Source organism: Barbus barbus (assembly GCF_936440315.1).
Source record: "Barbus barbus genome assembly, chromosome: 35".
Lineage (NCBI taxonomy): Eukaryota > Metazoa > Chordata > Actinopteri > Cypriniformes > Cyprinidae > Barbus > Barbus barbus.
The window spans coordinates 18,201,434-18,220,079 of NC_136763.1; the positions used below are offsets into that span (position 1 = coordinate 18,201,434).

The following is an 18,646-nucleotide window of genomic DNA, read 5'->3' on the forward strand; positions in this document are numbered from 1 at the left end:
GTATTTGTATATGAAAATTATTACTATTATTATTATTTTTTAATTAAGATACACTGACATGTATTTATGGTGTAAGGAATTACTATTTACTTGGAATTACTATTTACGATGGTTAAACGACATGACATTGTTACATTTAAAAGTCTTTTTTTAATCATTAAATGACTATAAATGACTATAAATGCTATTTCAAAACTATTTGAAATATACACAAATATAAAGAGTATATTTAAAAGAATGTGACATGTTTTTTTTAAATTTCTATCTGTGCCACTATTAAGACACTGCTCTGTGGACAGTCTTAAAGGTCATTGACCTTGACACCTCTTGCTCCAGGGGCACAGGCATGGAAGGCACCCTTATAAACTAACTAAGCGAGGACGAACTGTTATGGATTCAATCATCAGCTGCTGGAAGAAAAAACACAAATCAGCTCTCAGTGGTTTCAGCTTCCTTTTTCTGAAGCATACTCAAGGTTTCATTTGGGGTCAGTGCATCAAGGGTTGCAGTCAAACAGCGGACACTGCTGCATATCATGTAAACAAATCCAGTTTGGAACTCGATCGCGAGCCGCAGGGGGTCTCAAAGTGGTTCTGAACACCTACAGTGCATACTCTGAGAAACGTGTACCTGCTCTTCCATGACACACTAAGCGACTATAACAGAATCAACATAATAGCTTCACTTCACAGCCTGTCTGACTCCCAATGGCAGACGTTTACCATTGTCCTGCTCTGCTTCCATCTGATCTTTATAAATTAGTGCTGCTGTATGACAAAGAAATCTCAAGACAAGGCTGAACAATTGAGTGCCAGGCAGCAAAATAAGATAACCATAAAGTCAAAGCCCTGTGAGCTTAATAATGTCAATGGTTGCAGTAAAGCTTTATCAAAGGTTCTGCTGTTCACAAATGGGATCTCAATATTTTATGGCACACAATCTATCATATTTCCCCTAAAGAAATCACTGAAAGTAGGGGAAGAAGTCCTCCCAACACTCACACATACACCCACACACAAACATTTACATTCCTGTAGACATCTATTTCAAAGCAATACAAATTGGATAAGCCAATTATTTCTGGTATAAGTAGAGCATGTGCACATGATGTTGCGTACTGAAGAAATAAAATGATTCATTCCTCGTTCAAATGAATTTGTAATAGTGTGTTTTAAAACAACAGTTCACTCCAAAAAAAAAAAAAAAAGAAATTCTGTCATAATTTCCTCACCCTCGCTTCATTCAAGTTTATTTCTTCTGTGAAACTTATTTTTTAATTATTTATTTACTTTATCATTTTGGCTGGGATTAATGTAAACACTTTGCCAAAAATGTGTATATTGTATCATTTCATCATTATTTACTTATTTTTACACTTGGTACAAAAAAATTACAGTTACATAAAGTCTCCACTGAAACCTATTCAAACGGCAATTTTTAGTCCTAGTGTCATTTTTTGTTAATAGGCTCCCATTCAGTTGTCAAGGCTTCAAAATTTTGACTATTTTTATTATTATTTTACATCCAATGGCACATTTAATTTTTTTCCCCATTTTCTGCTTCTGCTGAAAAAAGGCCAACTGAATTATAATATGTAATAATAATTGTGTTGATGTATTGGTATGATATCAGATATCAGAGTGATATTAAAGTAATAATAAAAAAAAACAATTTCTGCTTAGCGTTTACTGTATGGAAACAGATTTTTTTCCCCCCATTAACACAAAACAGTGGCATTATGTAAACAAACTGGCATTTAAAGGGTCAAAATCCTGAAAATGAATAATTTTTTGACAATGTTTAGGACTGAAAAAAAAAAATCGATGTCAGTGAAAGCGGAAAAAAATATCAATACATAATATTTTTATGACCGTATATTTTTATTGACGCAGACAATTTTGTCCTCTGTTTATCTTTAGTATTCTGCGTAAACACGGAATGTCTTTTCATTTCTACGCAGATGATACTCAGATCTATTTACCAATCAAAAGAAACAATTCCACTGAGATTACCTCTCTTCTGCAATGTCTAGAGAAGGTTAAATCATGGCTAGCCCAAAATTTCCTCTTCCTAAATGAAGACAAGACTGAGGTAAATGTTTTCAGTCCCAATGAGAACTCTCAGTGTATAAGCCCTGAGTTAGAACGTTTAACCGTTTTTAGATGCTCACGGGTCTGGAACCTATGAGTTCTTGTTGACCAGCATTTAAAATTTGATAAACATATCTCTTCTGTTATCGGATCCATCAGCTTCGCTTACTGTGCAAAATTAAATATTTTCTCATTCCTAAAACTCTAGAAATGGCTGTTCACGCTTTTGTTACGTCTCGTCTAGATTACTGCAATTCTTTATACTGCGGTATATCTAAATGTCAAATTGCACATCTTCAGCTTGTTCAAAATGCTGCGGCCAGACTTCTTTTAAAGTGTCGTAAACATGAACATCACTCCAGTTCTTAAATCCTTACACTGGTTGCCGGTTTGTCAGAGAATAGACATTAAAATTCTCCTCTTTGTATATAAATCCCTACACAACCTAGCCCCTGTCTACCTCTCTGAACGTCTTCATCTCTACACTCCGTTCAGAAGCCTACGATCCTGTGACCAGGCTTTGTTGGTAGTCCCTCACGTTAGGCTTAAGCGTAGAGGTGAGCGTGCATTTGCAGTGGCAGGGCCTCGACTTTGGAAAGCCCTGCCTCTAGAGATTAGAATGGCCCCTTCTCTGTCTGTTTTTAAGTCCCTTCTAAAAAACGTTGTTGTATACTGTTGTAAATGTGCTATACAAATAAAATGAACTTGAACTTGAACTTTATTAAATTGATGCACAAGGGTTAGGTCATAAGAACACGGGACCTCATTGACTTTCATTATATGGATAAAAAAAAGAAACAATTTTCATTCAATCTTATTTTGTGTTCCACGGATGAAAGAAAGTCATACAGGTTTGCAAAACTTTTCATTTTTAGTTGAACGACTGCTTTAAAAAAAAAAACAATGTGAGCTGCTTGAAGGTCACACAAAAATGAGCATTCCAAAACAAATTCCAGCATACAGTATCTAAATCCCTCTCAATCCACATCCCTACGGAAAAGGAAGCCGCCGCCACACATGGATACAAATCAGAATGTCAGACAGCTAGGATCCTGTATCTGGCCAGAACAACAAAAACTCCCTTAAAATGATTAATATCATAGACCCTGTCACCTGGAACAATCAAGACCTCCACCCCACAATGCAGGACACTCAACAAACAAGTCATTATAAAGTGAGAGAGTGTTTGGACTGTAAGTGTAGAGGCATTTTCCTGCAAATAGAAAGTATTCTAAGTACTCCCAATCATTTTGTATTGGAATGAATGACGAAAACAGCTTTGAGTAAGCCAGCTGGCCTAATTCAGAACTGTTTGTGTAAAAACAACCACTATGCACAGGAATCACATCCACAAAAATGTGTTTGACTAGGATGTTCAGATGTTGGCTTTGTAAAGCTATGTCTGACCCAGCCTGGACAGGTGCGTTTGATTACGCTGGCATGCTTTAAAAGGGCTCTCGAGGGAAACTTTGAGGACACTGGCCTCTGAACTAATCGCACATGTGTGTGGATTTAGTCTAAAAATGTTTCCAGAAGGGGAAAGCATATATGGACACAAACAACATCAGTTATTTGTTTACTTACAGCAAAATTTTGAAGCAATTTTTTTCTTTAGTGGCATAGGATGGAAACACGGCAGTCTGGCTTCTGTACAACAGCAGAATAATGGTGACTCAATAATAATAATAATAATAATGAGTTGTTATTTTTTGAAATAATATTATTATATTAATAATTATTAATAATATTGTTATTATTAGTATTAATGTTATTTTTAATCCATTCAATTCAATTCAATTCAAAAGCTTTACAGTCTATCCCAAATGGGGTAGAAAATTGTCTTTAGACAAAAGACTCAACACACAAACATGTATCCAATTATTACAATTATTATTAAAGTTACTATTATTGTTGTTGTTAATAAGATTAACAACAACAATGATATAAAAACATAAAACCATGTAAAGTCAACAGATGTTTTTTTTATTCTTGCCATAATATCAAATTTGCTGCATGTATTAAATAATAATAATAATAATAATAATACAAATAATAATAATAATAATAATAATAATAATATATATATATATATATATATATTAAACAAAAATAAAAACAAAAAATATTTTGTTATATAAAAACAAAAATATAATTAATATAATAAAACACACAAAATATATAAGTTAAAATATATTGTTTTTCTTTTGACTGTGCTTTCAGTTTATAATCAAAATAATAATATAATCATAATGTATTAGTATAAAATATATGTGTGTGTTATATGTGATGTTTCTTTTTTACTTTGTTACGGTTAATAATAATAAAAATAATATAATCATAATCACAATGTGTTCAATACAATTCATATAAATAAAAATAAACATTTAACTTCACTCATAAAAATGGTGTAAGACTTTCTTTGAAATAAATTTAACTCAGAAATTGCTGGTAATATTTAAATATATTATAAAATAATATATATTATAACTATAATATAAATATTCTAATATTTATATATATAATAAAAATAATTACAAAGGAGTTTACAACTTATTTCCAACTTTTAAAAATGTTTTAAGGATATTATAATGTTTCTGGTGGAAAATATTACTGATAATAAGAAAATGACTTTTGCAGCGCATACTTAGTATCCTCTGCATCATCATAATTCATACTGCCCCTAGAAACTCTCTGCAGCAGACGGTACTTTTGGTTTAGTGTGTGTGTGTGTGTGTGTGTGTGTGTGTGTGTGTGTGTGTGTGCCATTCTTGTGCATGCTTTTTTACTAAATGTTAGTAATACAATTACTATAAATATATCAAATCAAAAATATCAAAATAAAAACATATAAATATATTTTTTCTTTGACTTTGTGCTATCATTTCATTGTCTTCTCTCACGTCTGATAGAAACAGTCTGATTGCTGACCTCTACATAATTTATAGTTCCTCTTTTAAGCTCAAAGAGGTTCATGCACAAAGCTGAATATGCAAAAACAATTAAAAAACATGATATTTCAATCTTGTTCTGTCATTTCTGTTTTCACAAGCAAATTAGCCACAATGATGAATGAAGCAGCCAATCTGACCCAGCCATTTAATCCTCTTTAAGAGCATCTGATAGTTAACACCGCAGCTCTCACACACACACCACACTAAAACATCACACTTCTCTAGATTCCACTGCAATAACGCTGAAGTATGTTTTAGCTATAGTTGCATCAGAAGCAAACCAAAGTGAAAGAGGAAGGTGAGGCGGTATGAGGAAGACATACTTCTCCTCGATGCTAATTCGGTTTCCAGACACACTCCCAACAAACGATGATAGGACTCCATTTCTCCAGCCGAGATGCGGACCAAGGAACAGGACGCTCCCCGTGAGTGCCGTCCACATACCGAGCAGCGAGACAGGACGGTCTGATCGCCGTCCATACTGAAGCACAAACCCACAATAGCCCAACCTGCCTCACTACGGCTCGCTGAATGAAGGTCACAGAAGAGTAAGGACAGATCAGAGCAAGTGGACAGAAGCGTTGCTGTCTCTGGATTAAGAAAACTATTCTAGTTCACTTCTCCTGTGATGGATATACTTACACACACACACACACCTCCACCTGAGACCACTGTCTCTCCCTCAGAGCTATCAGTACACAACATCCTAACACACAACCTTACTTGTCTAAAGCAGAACATACTATACATTTCTACAGTGTACTTTATCTATCCCTGATAGGTGCATATTAGTACCTTAGATTAGGTATATGTACAAAGTTGTCTGTTTAAGTGCACTGCCCCAGTGATAAGCTGTTGTGTCCCTAAATGTAAAATTTTGTACATTTTTAGAATTAAAATAGATACAAAATGAATACAAAATAAATATATTTTCAAAATATTTATCAATATTTAGCAGATATCTGGACAATGTTGTATGATATATAGCTGTGTGATTAAATCAAATAATATTCAACACATATTCTTACATTTCAAAATTCTTAAGACAACAAACATTGTGACTCAAAGTCAAACTGCTTATTTTTGTTTCAAGCAATCTTAAAATCTAATTTTAGATTAAATTGAGGTTAAAACTGAGCTTTATTGCACAAGAAAAAAAATCTGTTTTCTAACAGGGCAAGTAAAAAACTAAATTCTCTAAAGATGTATTCTCACTGAAATCTTCACTGAAGAGGTGAAAAATCTGGTGTAAGATTCACTTTGAAGCAAATATCACTTGCTAGTAAAATAAATAGCTAGTCAATTTCACAAATAATTACAGATAAATTTACAACTTCTTTACAACTTTGAAAAATATTTTTCACAGTGCATGCTATGTTTTTGCAGGATTGTTTTAAGAATGATATGATGTTTTTAGTGAAAAATCCTTAGATACTTAGAATCATCTGCCTCATAATAATTCATACTGCCCCAGAGACTTCCTGCAGCATATAGTACTTTTGATTGACTGTGTGTGTGTGTCCGATTCATGAATTTTCTAATTTTGCAAGTAGTTTTTGGATAAAACCATCTGCTAAAGGAAATAAATATTTCTTTTGAATCAGATGTTGTAAATGAATCGGTTTGTCAGCTGATTCGATTGCATAAGTGATTCAGAACTTCGTCACAATCCTGCTCAGACGGTTTTGTTTAGTCAGATACTGATAAGAAAGTGGTGTTCTTGATTAACACGAAGGTCAAGGGGTGAAAGTCAGAAGCTTTTAAATACACGACGTTCATGTAAAAATGAAAAGTCTGTTATTATTTATTCAAGCAGGTTATTCCAAACAGACTTTTTAAAGAATACCCTGTCCATTTTATGGATGTAAATGAAGACTGGGACTGTCAAGCTCCAAAATGACAAAAATACGCCATAAAATACCATAAAAATGTTCTGTGTGACTCAAATCTTCTGAAGCCACACGCTTATATGAGGAACAGAGAAAAATATTTTTATAAGTTAACTACTGGCACATTTTTCTGGTCACATTGCTGTGTGTCTAATCAGTATTAAGCCCATAAACCTCTTTTTTCCTTCCAGAAACACCTCACAGCTTCCGACCAAAGCCAACAGAGCTGTAAGTCTCTCAGAAATGACTCGTATATCATTCTCAGAAATACAGAGGACGAGAAACACAAAGTTCGTCCTCAGGCACAAATGCTGTTAAAATCTGCTTGAAAAGATAGAACGCAGACTTACACATAACTGAACCCATTGTGCCGACGGTCCCGCGCCGCGCAAGAGGTCCCAAGAGCAGCAGTGACCCGCAAACTCAATCACTCCTGGGTGTCTAACAAGACATTACGAGAGGTGCCTGTGCCTCTGAAGCGCAGGTAACACACTGACATGCTTTCTACAAATATCTTTGAGAATGCCAGAAGCACCAGTAGTTTCCTCTTCCTTTCTCTCCCAGCGAGACATTCATCACTGCGCAGCGCTCTGTGGTTAAAGTACGTCAGGAAGAAGTTCTCACAAACACACAGATTCCTTTTCCCCTCTCCACACCAAAACAGAGCCCTGCTACACTCACACACACACAGACACACACACACACACACACACACACACACATAAACCCCTCCCCGCAACCCTCACACATGAGACGGCATCATGTGGCACTGACTGTTAAATCTAAACCTGAGGACTTTTTTCAGTCACTTTCAGAGTGGAAAACAAATGTAACGTGCTAAATTGAGAAGCAACCCAAACTGTGATTTCATGGATGTCTGAGCGCTCACTTGTAGGTGAGCTAATGTTTCATGGATAACTTCAGACATTCCTGTGGATGGAAAGCTTTGTGCATGTAAAATAAGGCACTCTTTTACTCGGGAACCGTCTGGATCTCTGGAAATCAGAGTCAGTCTGGCACACACTTGAAAACAAGCCCATTTGTAAGCATATACAGTGGTGTGAAAAAGTGTTGGCCCCCTTCCTGATTTTTTTGCATGTTTGTCACACTTTAATGTTTCAGATCATCAAACTAATTTAAATATTAATCAAAGATAACACAAGTAAACACAACATGCAGTTTTTGAATGAAGTTTTTTATTATGAAGGGAAAACAAAATCCAAACCCAAATGACCCTGTGTGAAAAAGTGTTTGCCCCCTAAACCTAATAACTGGTTGGGCCACCCTTAGCAGCAACAACTGCAATCAAGCGTTTGCGATAACTTGCAATGAGTCTGTTACAGCGCTGTGGAGGAATTTTGGCCCACTCATCTTGGCAGAATTGTTGTAATTCAGCCACATTGGAGGGTTTTCGAGCATGAACCGGCTTTTTAAGGTCATGCCACAGCATCTCAATAGGGATTCAGGTCAGGACTCCAAAGTCTTCATTTTGTATTTCTTCAGCCATTCAGAGGTGGATTTGCTGGTGTGTTTTGGATCATTGTCCTGCTGCAGAACCCAAGTTCGCTTCAGCTTGAGGTCACGAACAGATGGCCGGACATTGTCCTTCAGGATTTTTTGGTAGACAGCTGAATTCATGGTTCCATTTATCACAGCAAGTCTTCCAGGTCCTGAAGCAGCAAAACAGCCACAGACCATCACACTACCACCACCATATTTTACTGTTGGTATGATGTTCTTTTTCTGAAATGCTGTGTTACTTTTACGGCAGATGTAATGGGACACACACCTTCCAAAACGTTCAACTTTTGTCTCATCAGTCCACAGAGTATTTTCTCAAAAGTCTTGGGGATCATCAAGACGTTTTCTGGCAAAACTGAGACGCGCCTTTGTTCTTTTTGCTCAGCAGCGGTTTTCGTCTTGGAACTCTGCCATGCAGGCCATTTTTGCCCAGTCTCTTTCTTATGGTGGAGTCATGAACACTGACCTTAACTGAGGCAAGTGAGGCCTGCAGTTCTTTAGATGTTGTTGTGAGGTCTTTTGTGACCTCTTGGATGAGTCGTCGCTGCGCTCTTGGGCTAATTTTGGTCGGCCGGCCACTCCTGGGAAGGTTCACCACTGTTACATGTTTTTGCCATTTGTGGATAATGGCTCTCACTGTGGTTCACTGGAGTCCCAAAGCTTTAGAAATGGCCTTATAACCTTTTACAGACTGATAGATCTCAATTACTTTTTCACACAGGGCCATGTGGGTTTGGATTTTGTTTTCCCTTTATATAATAAAAAGCCTCATTCAAAAACTGCATGTTGTGTTTACTTGTGTTATCTTTGATTAATATTTAAATTAGTTTGATGATCTGAAACATTAAAGTGTGACAAACATGCAAAAAAATAAAAAATCAGGAAGGGGACCAACACTTTTTCACACCACTGTATAAAATGTCCTTGAATTGAGAAAAGTTTGAAATAATTAATTATAAGAATTAGGTACACTCAAGCAGCATGGTCACATCCAATAACTGCCTGAACATTATCGTGATCTTTGGTGCTAGGAGGTCAGTGAATATTTGTGCAATTTTTTTTTTATTATTATTATTACTATTATTTAATACATATATCAAATTTGGTATTATAGCATTCATAATTAATTTCATTCTATTGACTTTACATGATTTTATGATCTTACTAACAACAACAACAACAATAATAAAATACATTTATTAATAACAATAATTATTATTATTATTATACATTTACCGACTTTTATAGCATTAATAATTTTATTGCCATAATTTGCATATTGACTTACCATAGTTTTACTTTTTTATTATTATTGTTGTTAAGAATAACAACAACAACAATATAATATATATTAATATAAAATATTAATATTATAAAATATTATTATTAATTACAATAATATAAAATATTAATAATTAAAATTATATATAATACAAAATTATATATTATATTATTATATAATAATATTATAACATTAATATTACATTTGAATACAATGTGTGTATACAGTGTGTGCAGACTTATTTTAGCAAGTTGATATTCTGGTCATATTGTTTTTTCCAAGAACATTTTACCAATTCCAAACCACATCAATCTTAATAACTACTACTGATTTTGTATTTATTCATTTATAAGTGATATATAATTGTCCGTGAAGTCAAAAACTCCTTATTTCAGGTGTGCAGAAGTATTAGGCAGGTTTTCTTTTACAGATAAAATGAGCCGGCTTCGGATTAAAGGACAATACCAAGATATTGAATGGTGTATCCATTCTACACCTGCATACCAAAAGCACTTTATTAACGGCAAGTAAGTTCTTCAATGAATAGAGTAAATAATTTAAAAGTAAACAATTTTGGATACAAATAGTCTTAGATTGAAAAAGTGACCCAAATTCCTGTCTATGGACCCAAGCAACCATATAGCAACATGCAACAAAAGAAACAAAAACACTATAGCAACCAAACAGCAACACATCAGCATCATGATCCTGACCTTTACACAGGCAACCACTATTCAAATATCTAATGCCTACTATGCATTAACTTGAGACCATTACAGTATGAGACCAAACAGACGATGTAAAATGAATTGATATTGTATGTCTGTGGCTTCAGATTATGACACCGGGTTGTGTTTTCAGAAAACGTCTGCCATATAAAAACAGCATGTAATCTGATTACAGGACTCTATTTTAAGAGGATTTCTGTGGTAAACCTGATATGGATGTCATATAGTGGCAAATACTGGACACTTACTAATGCCTACTTCTCTGTCTTCCTCTAAAGGATTCAGCATCCATGAGAAAGACTGGAAAACACTCCTCAGCACAATGTGAGAGGATGAGAGGGTAATGTCATAACAAGCTTCAGTGACTGACAATCTAATGGATTCCATTAGCTGAGAAAAGGTGTTTAACGGTGCAAGCCCTTCCATGACTGAAGAATCAATCCCACTCCGAGCTTGCGATAAAACTTTCATGCTTGTGTGTAATGAGAAAAGACCTCCCTACATAAAGCAATTCAGATAAAATTAATGTAATAAAACGATCACATGGTTTCTGCAAAGGTACTGGATGTCACCAAGGCCTCATTTGATTTCTGAGAACTAGACTTTGATCTGGAAGGAGAACTTCCTGTGTCTGAGCAACCTAACCTAGCAGTGTGAGCATACAATATTGATTGACATAAGTGCAGCATTGAAGCTATAACAGATATTATACAGAGAGGCACATAGAAGCAGACGGGGGCGGAGAGAGGGGGGAGGGAAGGAAGTACAATGACCTTCCTATTGTTCACCTTTTTGGATGTGCTGTTGATCGTCACTGCTGCCGTTTTATTGTGAGTCCAAGTCTTTGGAGATATTGTCTTGCTGAAGGCAGATTGGAATGAAGCCCAGTTCAAGGTTTTTCATAGAATTTTAAGGGGCAAAATGCAGCCAGGATCAAACCATTTATCATGTTATAAAATATTTGGTTACAATTTATTTTAAGGTGTCCTTGTTAAATTGTAATTATACATTTAAGTACTGAGTAATATTAATAAACTACATGTACTTACTATCTGTGACCACAAAACCAGTCAGAAGGGTCAAATTTTTGAAACTGAGAACTATGTGAAAGCTGAATAAATACGGCCGAGATATAACTATTTGAAAATCTGGAATCTGAGGGTGGGAAAAAAAATCAAAATACTGAGAAAATTGCCTTTAAAGTTGTCCAAATTAGGTCCTTAGCAATGCATTGTACTAGGCAAAAATTAAGTTTTGGTATAATTACAGTAGGAAATATCTTCATGGAACATGATCTTTACTTAATATCCTACTGATTTTTGGCATAAAATAAAAATCAAAAATTTTGACCCATAGCCATGTGACTTATGACTGGTTTTGTGGTCCAGGGTCACATATGGTTATGGATTAGGGTTTGGTTTAGGGTTACTTGCATGAAATTATGCATAATTTATTGTTATTATAATAGTAAGTACATGCAACACGTGTAACAAAGACACCTTAAAATAAACTGTTACCAAATATTTATATTTCAAAAAATGCTTTTCTTTTGAACTTTCTATTCATCAAAGAATCCTGAAAAAAATATATATCATGATTTCCACCCCAAAAAAACTTTAGCAGCACAACTGCTTTTCAAAATGATAATAATAAAAATGTACAAACCTGTACTACGTTTAGCATCACCAAAAAGCCAAATTTTTTACCACATTCATCATTAAAAGATAAACAAATCAGCTATTTTATTAATGTTTAAAATAACCATTTCATATTAAATATCTTTTAAAATATAATATATCCTTGTGATGCAAAGATGAATTTTCAGTATCATTACTCCAGTGTTCAGTGTCACATGATCCTTCAGAAAAATGAGTGCTTAAGAAACACTTCTAATTATTATCAATGTTAAAAACAGTTGTGCTGCTTAATATTTTTGTGGAAACCCTGATACAGGATTCTTCGATGAACAGAAAGTTCAAAAGATCAGCATATACAGTGTTTGGAATTAAAATCTTTTGTAACATTATAAATGCCTTTATTATCCATTCAATGCAGAGGAAAGCTATTAATGTTTTTAATAACTTTTAAAGTCTGTGTAAATATGAATTTCAGCTAATATATGCAAATGTAACTGCATTAGGCTCAACTGCTGTTATTTTATAGAATGCTCATCTGGCATGTTAAATATTCATGAGCTCTATACCGAGAAATGTGCAATCTATCACTTAGCTTTGAATTTAACAGGAGAGTGATGTCACATCTGACCAATCAGAGTGCGGAAGCTTTCGGTGTGGTTAGTCATCTAGCTGTTACAGGGCTGGATGGTCACATCTGTGACTCACTCAGGTCGATGCTCTGATGGATCACTGGAGATGCCGCTAATGTTGATTTCCTCTGAGCAAAACAGAGCCAGAAATAACTCTATCATTTGTCTGTTGTTTGCTCAAAACCAAAGGCAGGTTTGAGAGGCCGTCCGATAAGTTAAACATTTTTACAACGTTCGGATGCTTCTAACTTCGAAAGTCCAGTTCAGTGCAGTGAAGCGAAAACAAATGGTTGAACCATTGTTTAAAAAGCCTGCTGGTTTTCAGTTGGCTCAAGCAGCGGTGTGTTATAATGCGGATAATGAACTTAGGAAGCAGTGAGTGTGTGTTTAAAGCACGGAGTGTCTACGTGAATCAATACGGCTGAACTGGCCCATCTCAGTTTCCATGGCAACCGTCTTTAGTCCCCCGAGGGCTGCAGTGGGGGCGGAAGCAGCGCCTCTCTCTCTCATGCAGGACAGCGGGAACAGCAGCATGGCACAATAACCTACTTCGCTCACTGGCATGGGGAAGCACCTGGATATTCCCATGCTTTTTATGGGACAGGAAGATGAAAAATACAACTGTTTGGAATAAACCCGTTCCCAGAGCAAAGATGGGTTTAAAATACACAGATTTCCTATTCAAGCAGATTTAACTAAGCTGATTTTTTTTAACAAATAATTCAGTGAATAAGCCGCATTCATTTTCTGAATTTATTTTTGGAAAATATATCAAATTAAGATATGTGGTTCTGACATAAACAGGTGCCATAATCTTATTCAACAACCCTAACTAGAAATGCAATTAAATTATAAAATCTAACTAATAAAATTACAATGCATTTTTGCACTTTCATACTCTCAAACCTGTATGCTATGCTATGGATTCAGTGAAATGGAGCTTTATTTATTGCTTTTAAAACTTATATTAATATTAATACTAAATATTATTCTATTCTATTCCATTATATTGCACACATTATTTATATTAAATTTAATGATATAGCCTACTATTAATAACTTCATCATGTGTAATGCTACTATTATTATTATTATTATTAATACTGAACTAAGTATTTTTTTTTCTTTTTTAAAATATTAATGTTGGTTCTTTGGGCTGGTAATGCAGTAGCAAATTTAACTATGAAAATATTTAAATCCTTGTGTAAATCTATAAGTACACACAAATATTAATTAATAATAATAATAATAATTAGAAGTAGTAGTAGGAGGAGGAGTGATAATAATAATAATAATATATATAATAATAAATAATATCAATTTATTTTGCTAAGGAGCTATATCTGAATATGACTAAGCTGTATTTATTTTCTTAATTTGCTGAAAAGGCATTTTTAATTTAATGAATTGAAGTATGTGATTTTGAAACAAATCAGAAACAAAAATAGCTGGTAATTCCTATTCAAAGACATAGCTATAACCTCCACAATGTAATGCAATCAAAATAAACAACAGTGAAATAAAATAAATCAATGCTATTTCCGCTTTGAATGGTTCTGTGTGTGACAGTATGACATTTAATGTTAAAATAAATCACAGAGGTCTAAAATCCAGCTTTACTCCTATCACTGGCCATCAGGAAACCTCACCTCATGATTTCCCCTAAATTCCAGAATTGTAGGACTGCACCTGAATCAGCGCTGGACAGATCAATCGCAGCTGTAACACACCCCCATCAGCCTCAGCAGTGAATAATCTACTCACCAACATGGGTGATGATACAGTCCACCCTCTGCTGTAGCTCCAGTAGAGACATCTCCTCTTCCTCCTCCAGCCTGCAGAGCATCTCAGGGTGTGAATGGTGGCCTCTCTCCTCTCCTCTCCTCTCCTCTCCTCTCCTCTGCAGCTCACCTGAGGGCTTCCCCGCTCCGCTCTCACAAAGACAGCAACCTCTCCCAGCCCTTGATGGAGACTCCGATGGAAGACACGAGAGCGAGCCGGTGACACCGGCAGATGAATACGGCTCTTTTGTTCTACAGCGTGGAGGTGCGGAGAGGCTTTTGTGATGTTAATCATTCATTCTGAATCTCAGCGTGATGCTGGCTGGTCTTTACCCGGTTCTCACACCAGCTCTATGGCTTCTATCCTAAAGACTGTGTCAGGCACCAGGAAGGGAATGAGAGGGAGGTTACAGTACCTGCCTTCAGAGAGACACAGAGCTCCTTTCACACAAAACCTGGAACAATGGATTCAGTGGAATGGAGCCTTGTCCATACAGCATGCAGTGTAATAGTCCCATACTTGTAAAATGTTTCATTATTTAAATTACTGTACATTATATTATATTATTCATTTTTAATATTTAACTTATTGATATATTAATAGAATATAATATTAATACATTTTAACGCATTAACACATAGCCTTTATTATAATAGTAAAACAGCTCTATAAAAAATTAAATATATATATTTAAATTGTTATATATATATATATATATATATATATATATGTGTGTGTGTGTGTGTGTGTGTGTGTGTGTGTGTGTGTGTGTGTGTGTGTATATATATTATTCTCCAAATTGCTGGTCCTCTGTAGGGTTGCGGGGATGCTGGATCACATTATAATTTATTATTTCATATTGTATTATATTATATACATTGTTAATACAAAACTATCAAAATAAAATAAATAATTATTATTAAATGTATTATCATTAATGCAAACAGCCTGTATTGCAATAGTCAAACATAGATTATATTCTTTGTTGCCATTAAATTTATCAATGTATTAAATGAATACATTATTAATAAAAGGACAAAAAAATTATATTTAATAGTATTACCATATTGAACAATGCAATTCATTAGTGTTCCTTTTTTAAGCATTAATTTTGGTGCATAGGACAGGCAATACAGTGATAAACTGTACATAAACGTACATATTTGAATCCTTAATACTTATATTATATGATTATAATAATAATCATCGTCATTCTCATTTAATTTTACACTACTACTACTAATAATATAAAAAATATATTTGATTACAACTGCAATAGCAATAATAATAATTATTATAATTGTATTATTATGCATATTTGAAAAGACTGAATGTCAATATTTTAAATATATCAAACCATTTCTAAATATGATCAATTTCATTCTATACAATTATGTTAAATTCCATATTTTAATTTTTTATGTATTTACTTACTTTGTTGTTGTTGAGGAGGAGCAGCATCAGCGTATGACTGAGCCGGGCTCTTTTCCACATTTTGATGTGAGCTGATGGGCTGCTATCATCTTTCTTGACGACATTGCCCTTGGGAGCCAGATCATCTCCTAGGAAACTCTCGGTGATGGGACGCCATCTGTGCTCCTGCCATCACATGCAAACTTACTGCACATGTATTACTCATTAAAACAAATTAAGAATAGTGCTGAGCGTTTATCTTGCTTTTATGATATGTGTAGTTTGATCTTGTTATTTATTTTCCCAAACAGCCACTTAGAATTCTTTCAACATCCCTCCTAATGTGTTCTGCACTTCACAGCGTCAATCTGAATAATTACATAAAACAAGACTGTTGGAAATGGAAAAGTAGCTGAAGTAAATGTTGAGATAATTGCATCGTGACAATGTCAGCCTAGTTTATAGCAGGATGACCATTGACCTACTAAAGTTGCACCGCCAGATGGAGATGTAGGTCCACTTACTGACATGAGCAATAAAGCCTGTACTGCAGCGCCTCCTGCTGGATACATTGACAAATTACTGCATGCGATTTTATATTTACTTCCAAAAGTATATCAACACATATCAATCGTAAATCTACATAACACATTGAACACATATGCTACAAAATTACATATGTTGATACCTTACCAACTGGCTTTCAGAGAAATTATCCACCATTACTTAATCCAGCTGTTGAAACGAGGAAGATAAAGAGGCAGTAGTCATTTACGCATGAGCGTAAAAAGAAATTGCATTGCATTTTATATCTTTTTATAAATGTACAATTTCAATTCAAATGTTTTCTCTGACTTGTCTAAGATGTTTAGCATAAACAGGAGATTTTTGCAGAGCTGCTTAGCCATAACGTCGATCTGTAGGCCAATCGCAAAATTCTAGAACTACACGGGAGGACCTGGTCAATGACCTGAAGAGAGCTGGGACCACATTCTCAACGGTTACCATTAGTAACACACTACACTGTCATGGATTAAAATCCTGCAGCAAGTTCCCCCTGCTCAAGCCAGCACATGTCCAGGCCCGTCTGAAGTTTGCCAAAGACCATCTGGATGATCCAGAGGAAGCATGGGAGAAGGTCATGTGGTCAGATGAGACCAAAATATAATTTTTTGGTATAAAATCCACTCGCCGTGTTTGGAGGAAGAAGAAGGATGAGTACAATCCCAAGAACCAAAAAAAGTCAAACAGGCGTGCACATCCCAACCACCCAGATTGGGCTCAGGTGCAGGACAACTGAGGATCTTGAACAAAGAAAAAGGAGAGGAGTCTGCACACTGAAAATAGCTGCTCCAAATGAATTTAATAACAGCAATGTTTCGACCCTCAGGTCTTCATCAGGCTCAATACCCACATGGAATAGGACCCAATTAAGGTGACTACAATCCCAAGAACACCATCCCAACCGTGAAGCATGGGGGTGGAAACATCATGCTTTGGGGGGTTTTTTTCTGCAAAGGGGACAGGATGACTGCACCGTATTGAGGGGAGGATGGATGGGGCCATGTATCGCAAGATTTTGGGCAACAACCTCCTTCCCTCAGTAAGAGCATTGAAGATGGGTCGTGGCTGGGTCTTCCAGCATGACAATGACCCCAAACACACAGCAAGGGCAACTAAGGAGTGGCTCCGTAAGAAGCATTTCAAGGTCCTGGAGTGGCCTAGCCAGTCTCCAGACCTGAACCCAATAGAAAATCTATGGAGGGAGCTGAAACTCTGTGTTGCCCAGCGACAGCCCCAAAACCTGAAAGATCAGAAGAAGACCTGTATGGAGGAGTGGGCCAAAATCCCTGCTGCAGTGTGTGCAAACCTGGTGAAGAACTACAGGAAACGTCTGACCTCTGTAATTGTAAACAAAGGTTTCTGTACCAAATATTAAGTTCTATTTTTCTATTGTATCAAATACTTATTTCATGCAATAAAATGGAAATTAATAATTCAAAAATCATACAATGTGATTTTCTGGATTTGTTTTTTATATTCTGCCTCTCACAGTTGACGTGTACCTACAATGAAAATTACAGATCTCTCCGTTCTTTGTAAGTGGGAAAACTTGAAAAATCTGCAGTGTATCAAATACTTATTTGCCCCACTGTATATATATATATATATATATATTACTCAGAAATCCAAAACTAACCTTTATAACAAGCTCCAAAATGAACCTTTCTTAAAGACGTACTTGTATAGACCTTGCTATAAAGCTATAGACCTGGAAATGGGAAATTTCCAAAATGCTAGGCCTAATTCTCTTCCAGGTTTTAGGACTACTGCATGGCTCTATTGAAAATATGCTCCTCCAAAGGCAAAATACAAAACAAGTGAAACTGATTTTGTCCAGGTTTGATCGCGCGATTCGCGCCTGAATGCTTCAGCTGCTTTAAACAGTAAAATTTTGATACATTCCCTTGCAGCAATAGGCAACAACAACAATCATGATGAATAAAATGAGGCAAACCCTATTTCTACAGCTATTTCTACAGAATATATACTCGAGGAATAGCTTTTTGGATTTATTTTGCAAGATCATCAATCCTAAACAGGGCTGGACTTCAGCATACATCTCTTATACACATTTGAAGACGTCAATCGTGTTAAACTTACATGACACTTTAGGGACAGATAAAATCCTCCTATTGCAAAAACACACTTTAGCATCAGTTT

At 35.3% G+C, this 18,646-nt stretch overlaps 1 protein-coding gene across 10 annotated transcripts in view; it reads right to left on the reverse strand.

The window, feature by feature from the left end:
* LOC306854862 (guanine nucleotide exchange factor DBS-like) overlaps positions 1 to 7,584 on the reverse strand; it is a 72,500-nt gene extending 64,916 nt beyond the window's left edge. For 6 of the 10 annotated variants that reach the window (XM_079393141.1, XM_079393136.1, XM_079393140.1 and 3 more), the window contains exon 1: positions 7,281 to 7,543. In XM_079393141.1, coding sequence (XP_079249267.1) covers positions 7,281 to 7,296 — 16 coding nt within the window. In that variant the 5' untranslated portion in view covers positions 7,297 to 7,543. Of the gene's footprint in view, positions 1 to 7,280 lie in introns of all 10 variants that reach the window. The other 4 variants (XM_079393137.1, XM_079393134.1, XM_079393132.1 and 1 more) reach the window with 3 other exon arrangements.
* Between the last annotated feature and the right edge of the window lie 11,062 nt (positions 7,585 to 18,646).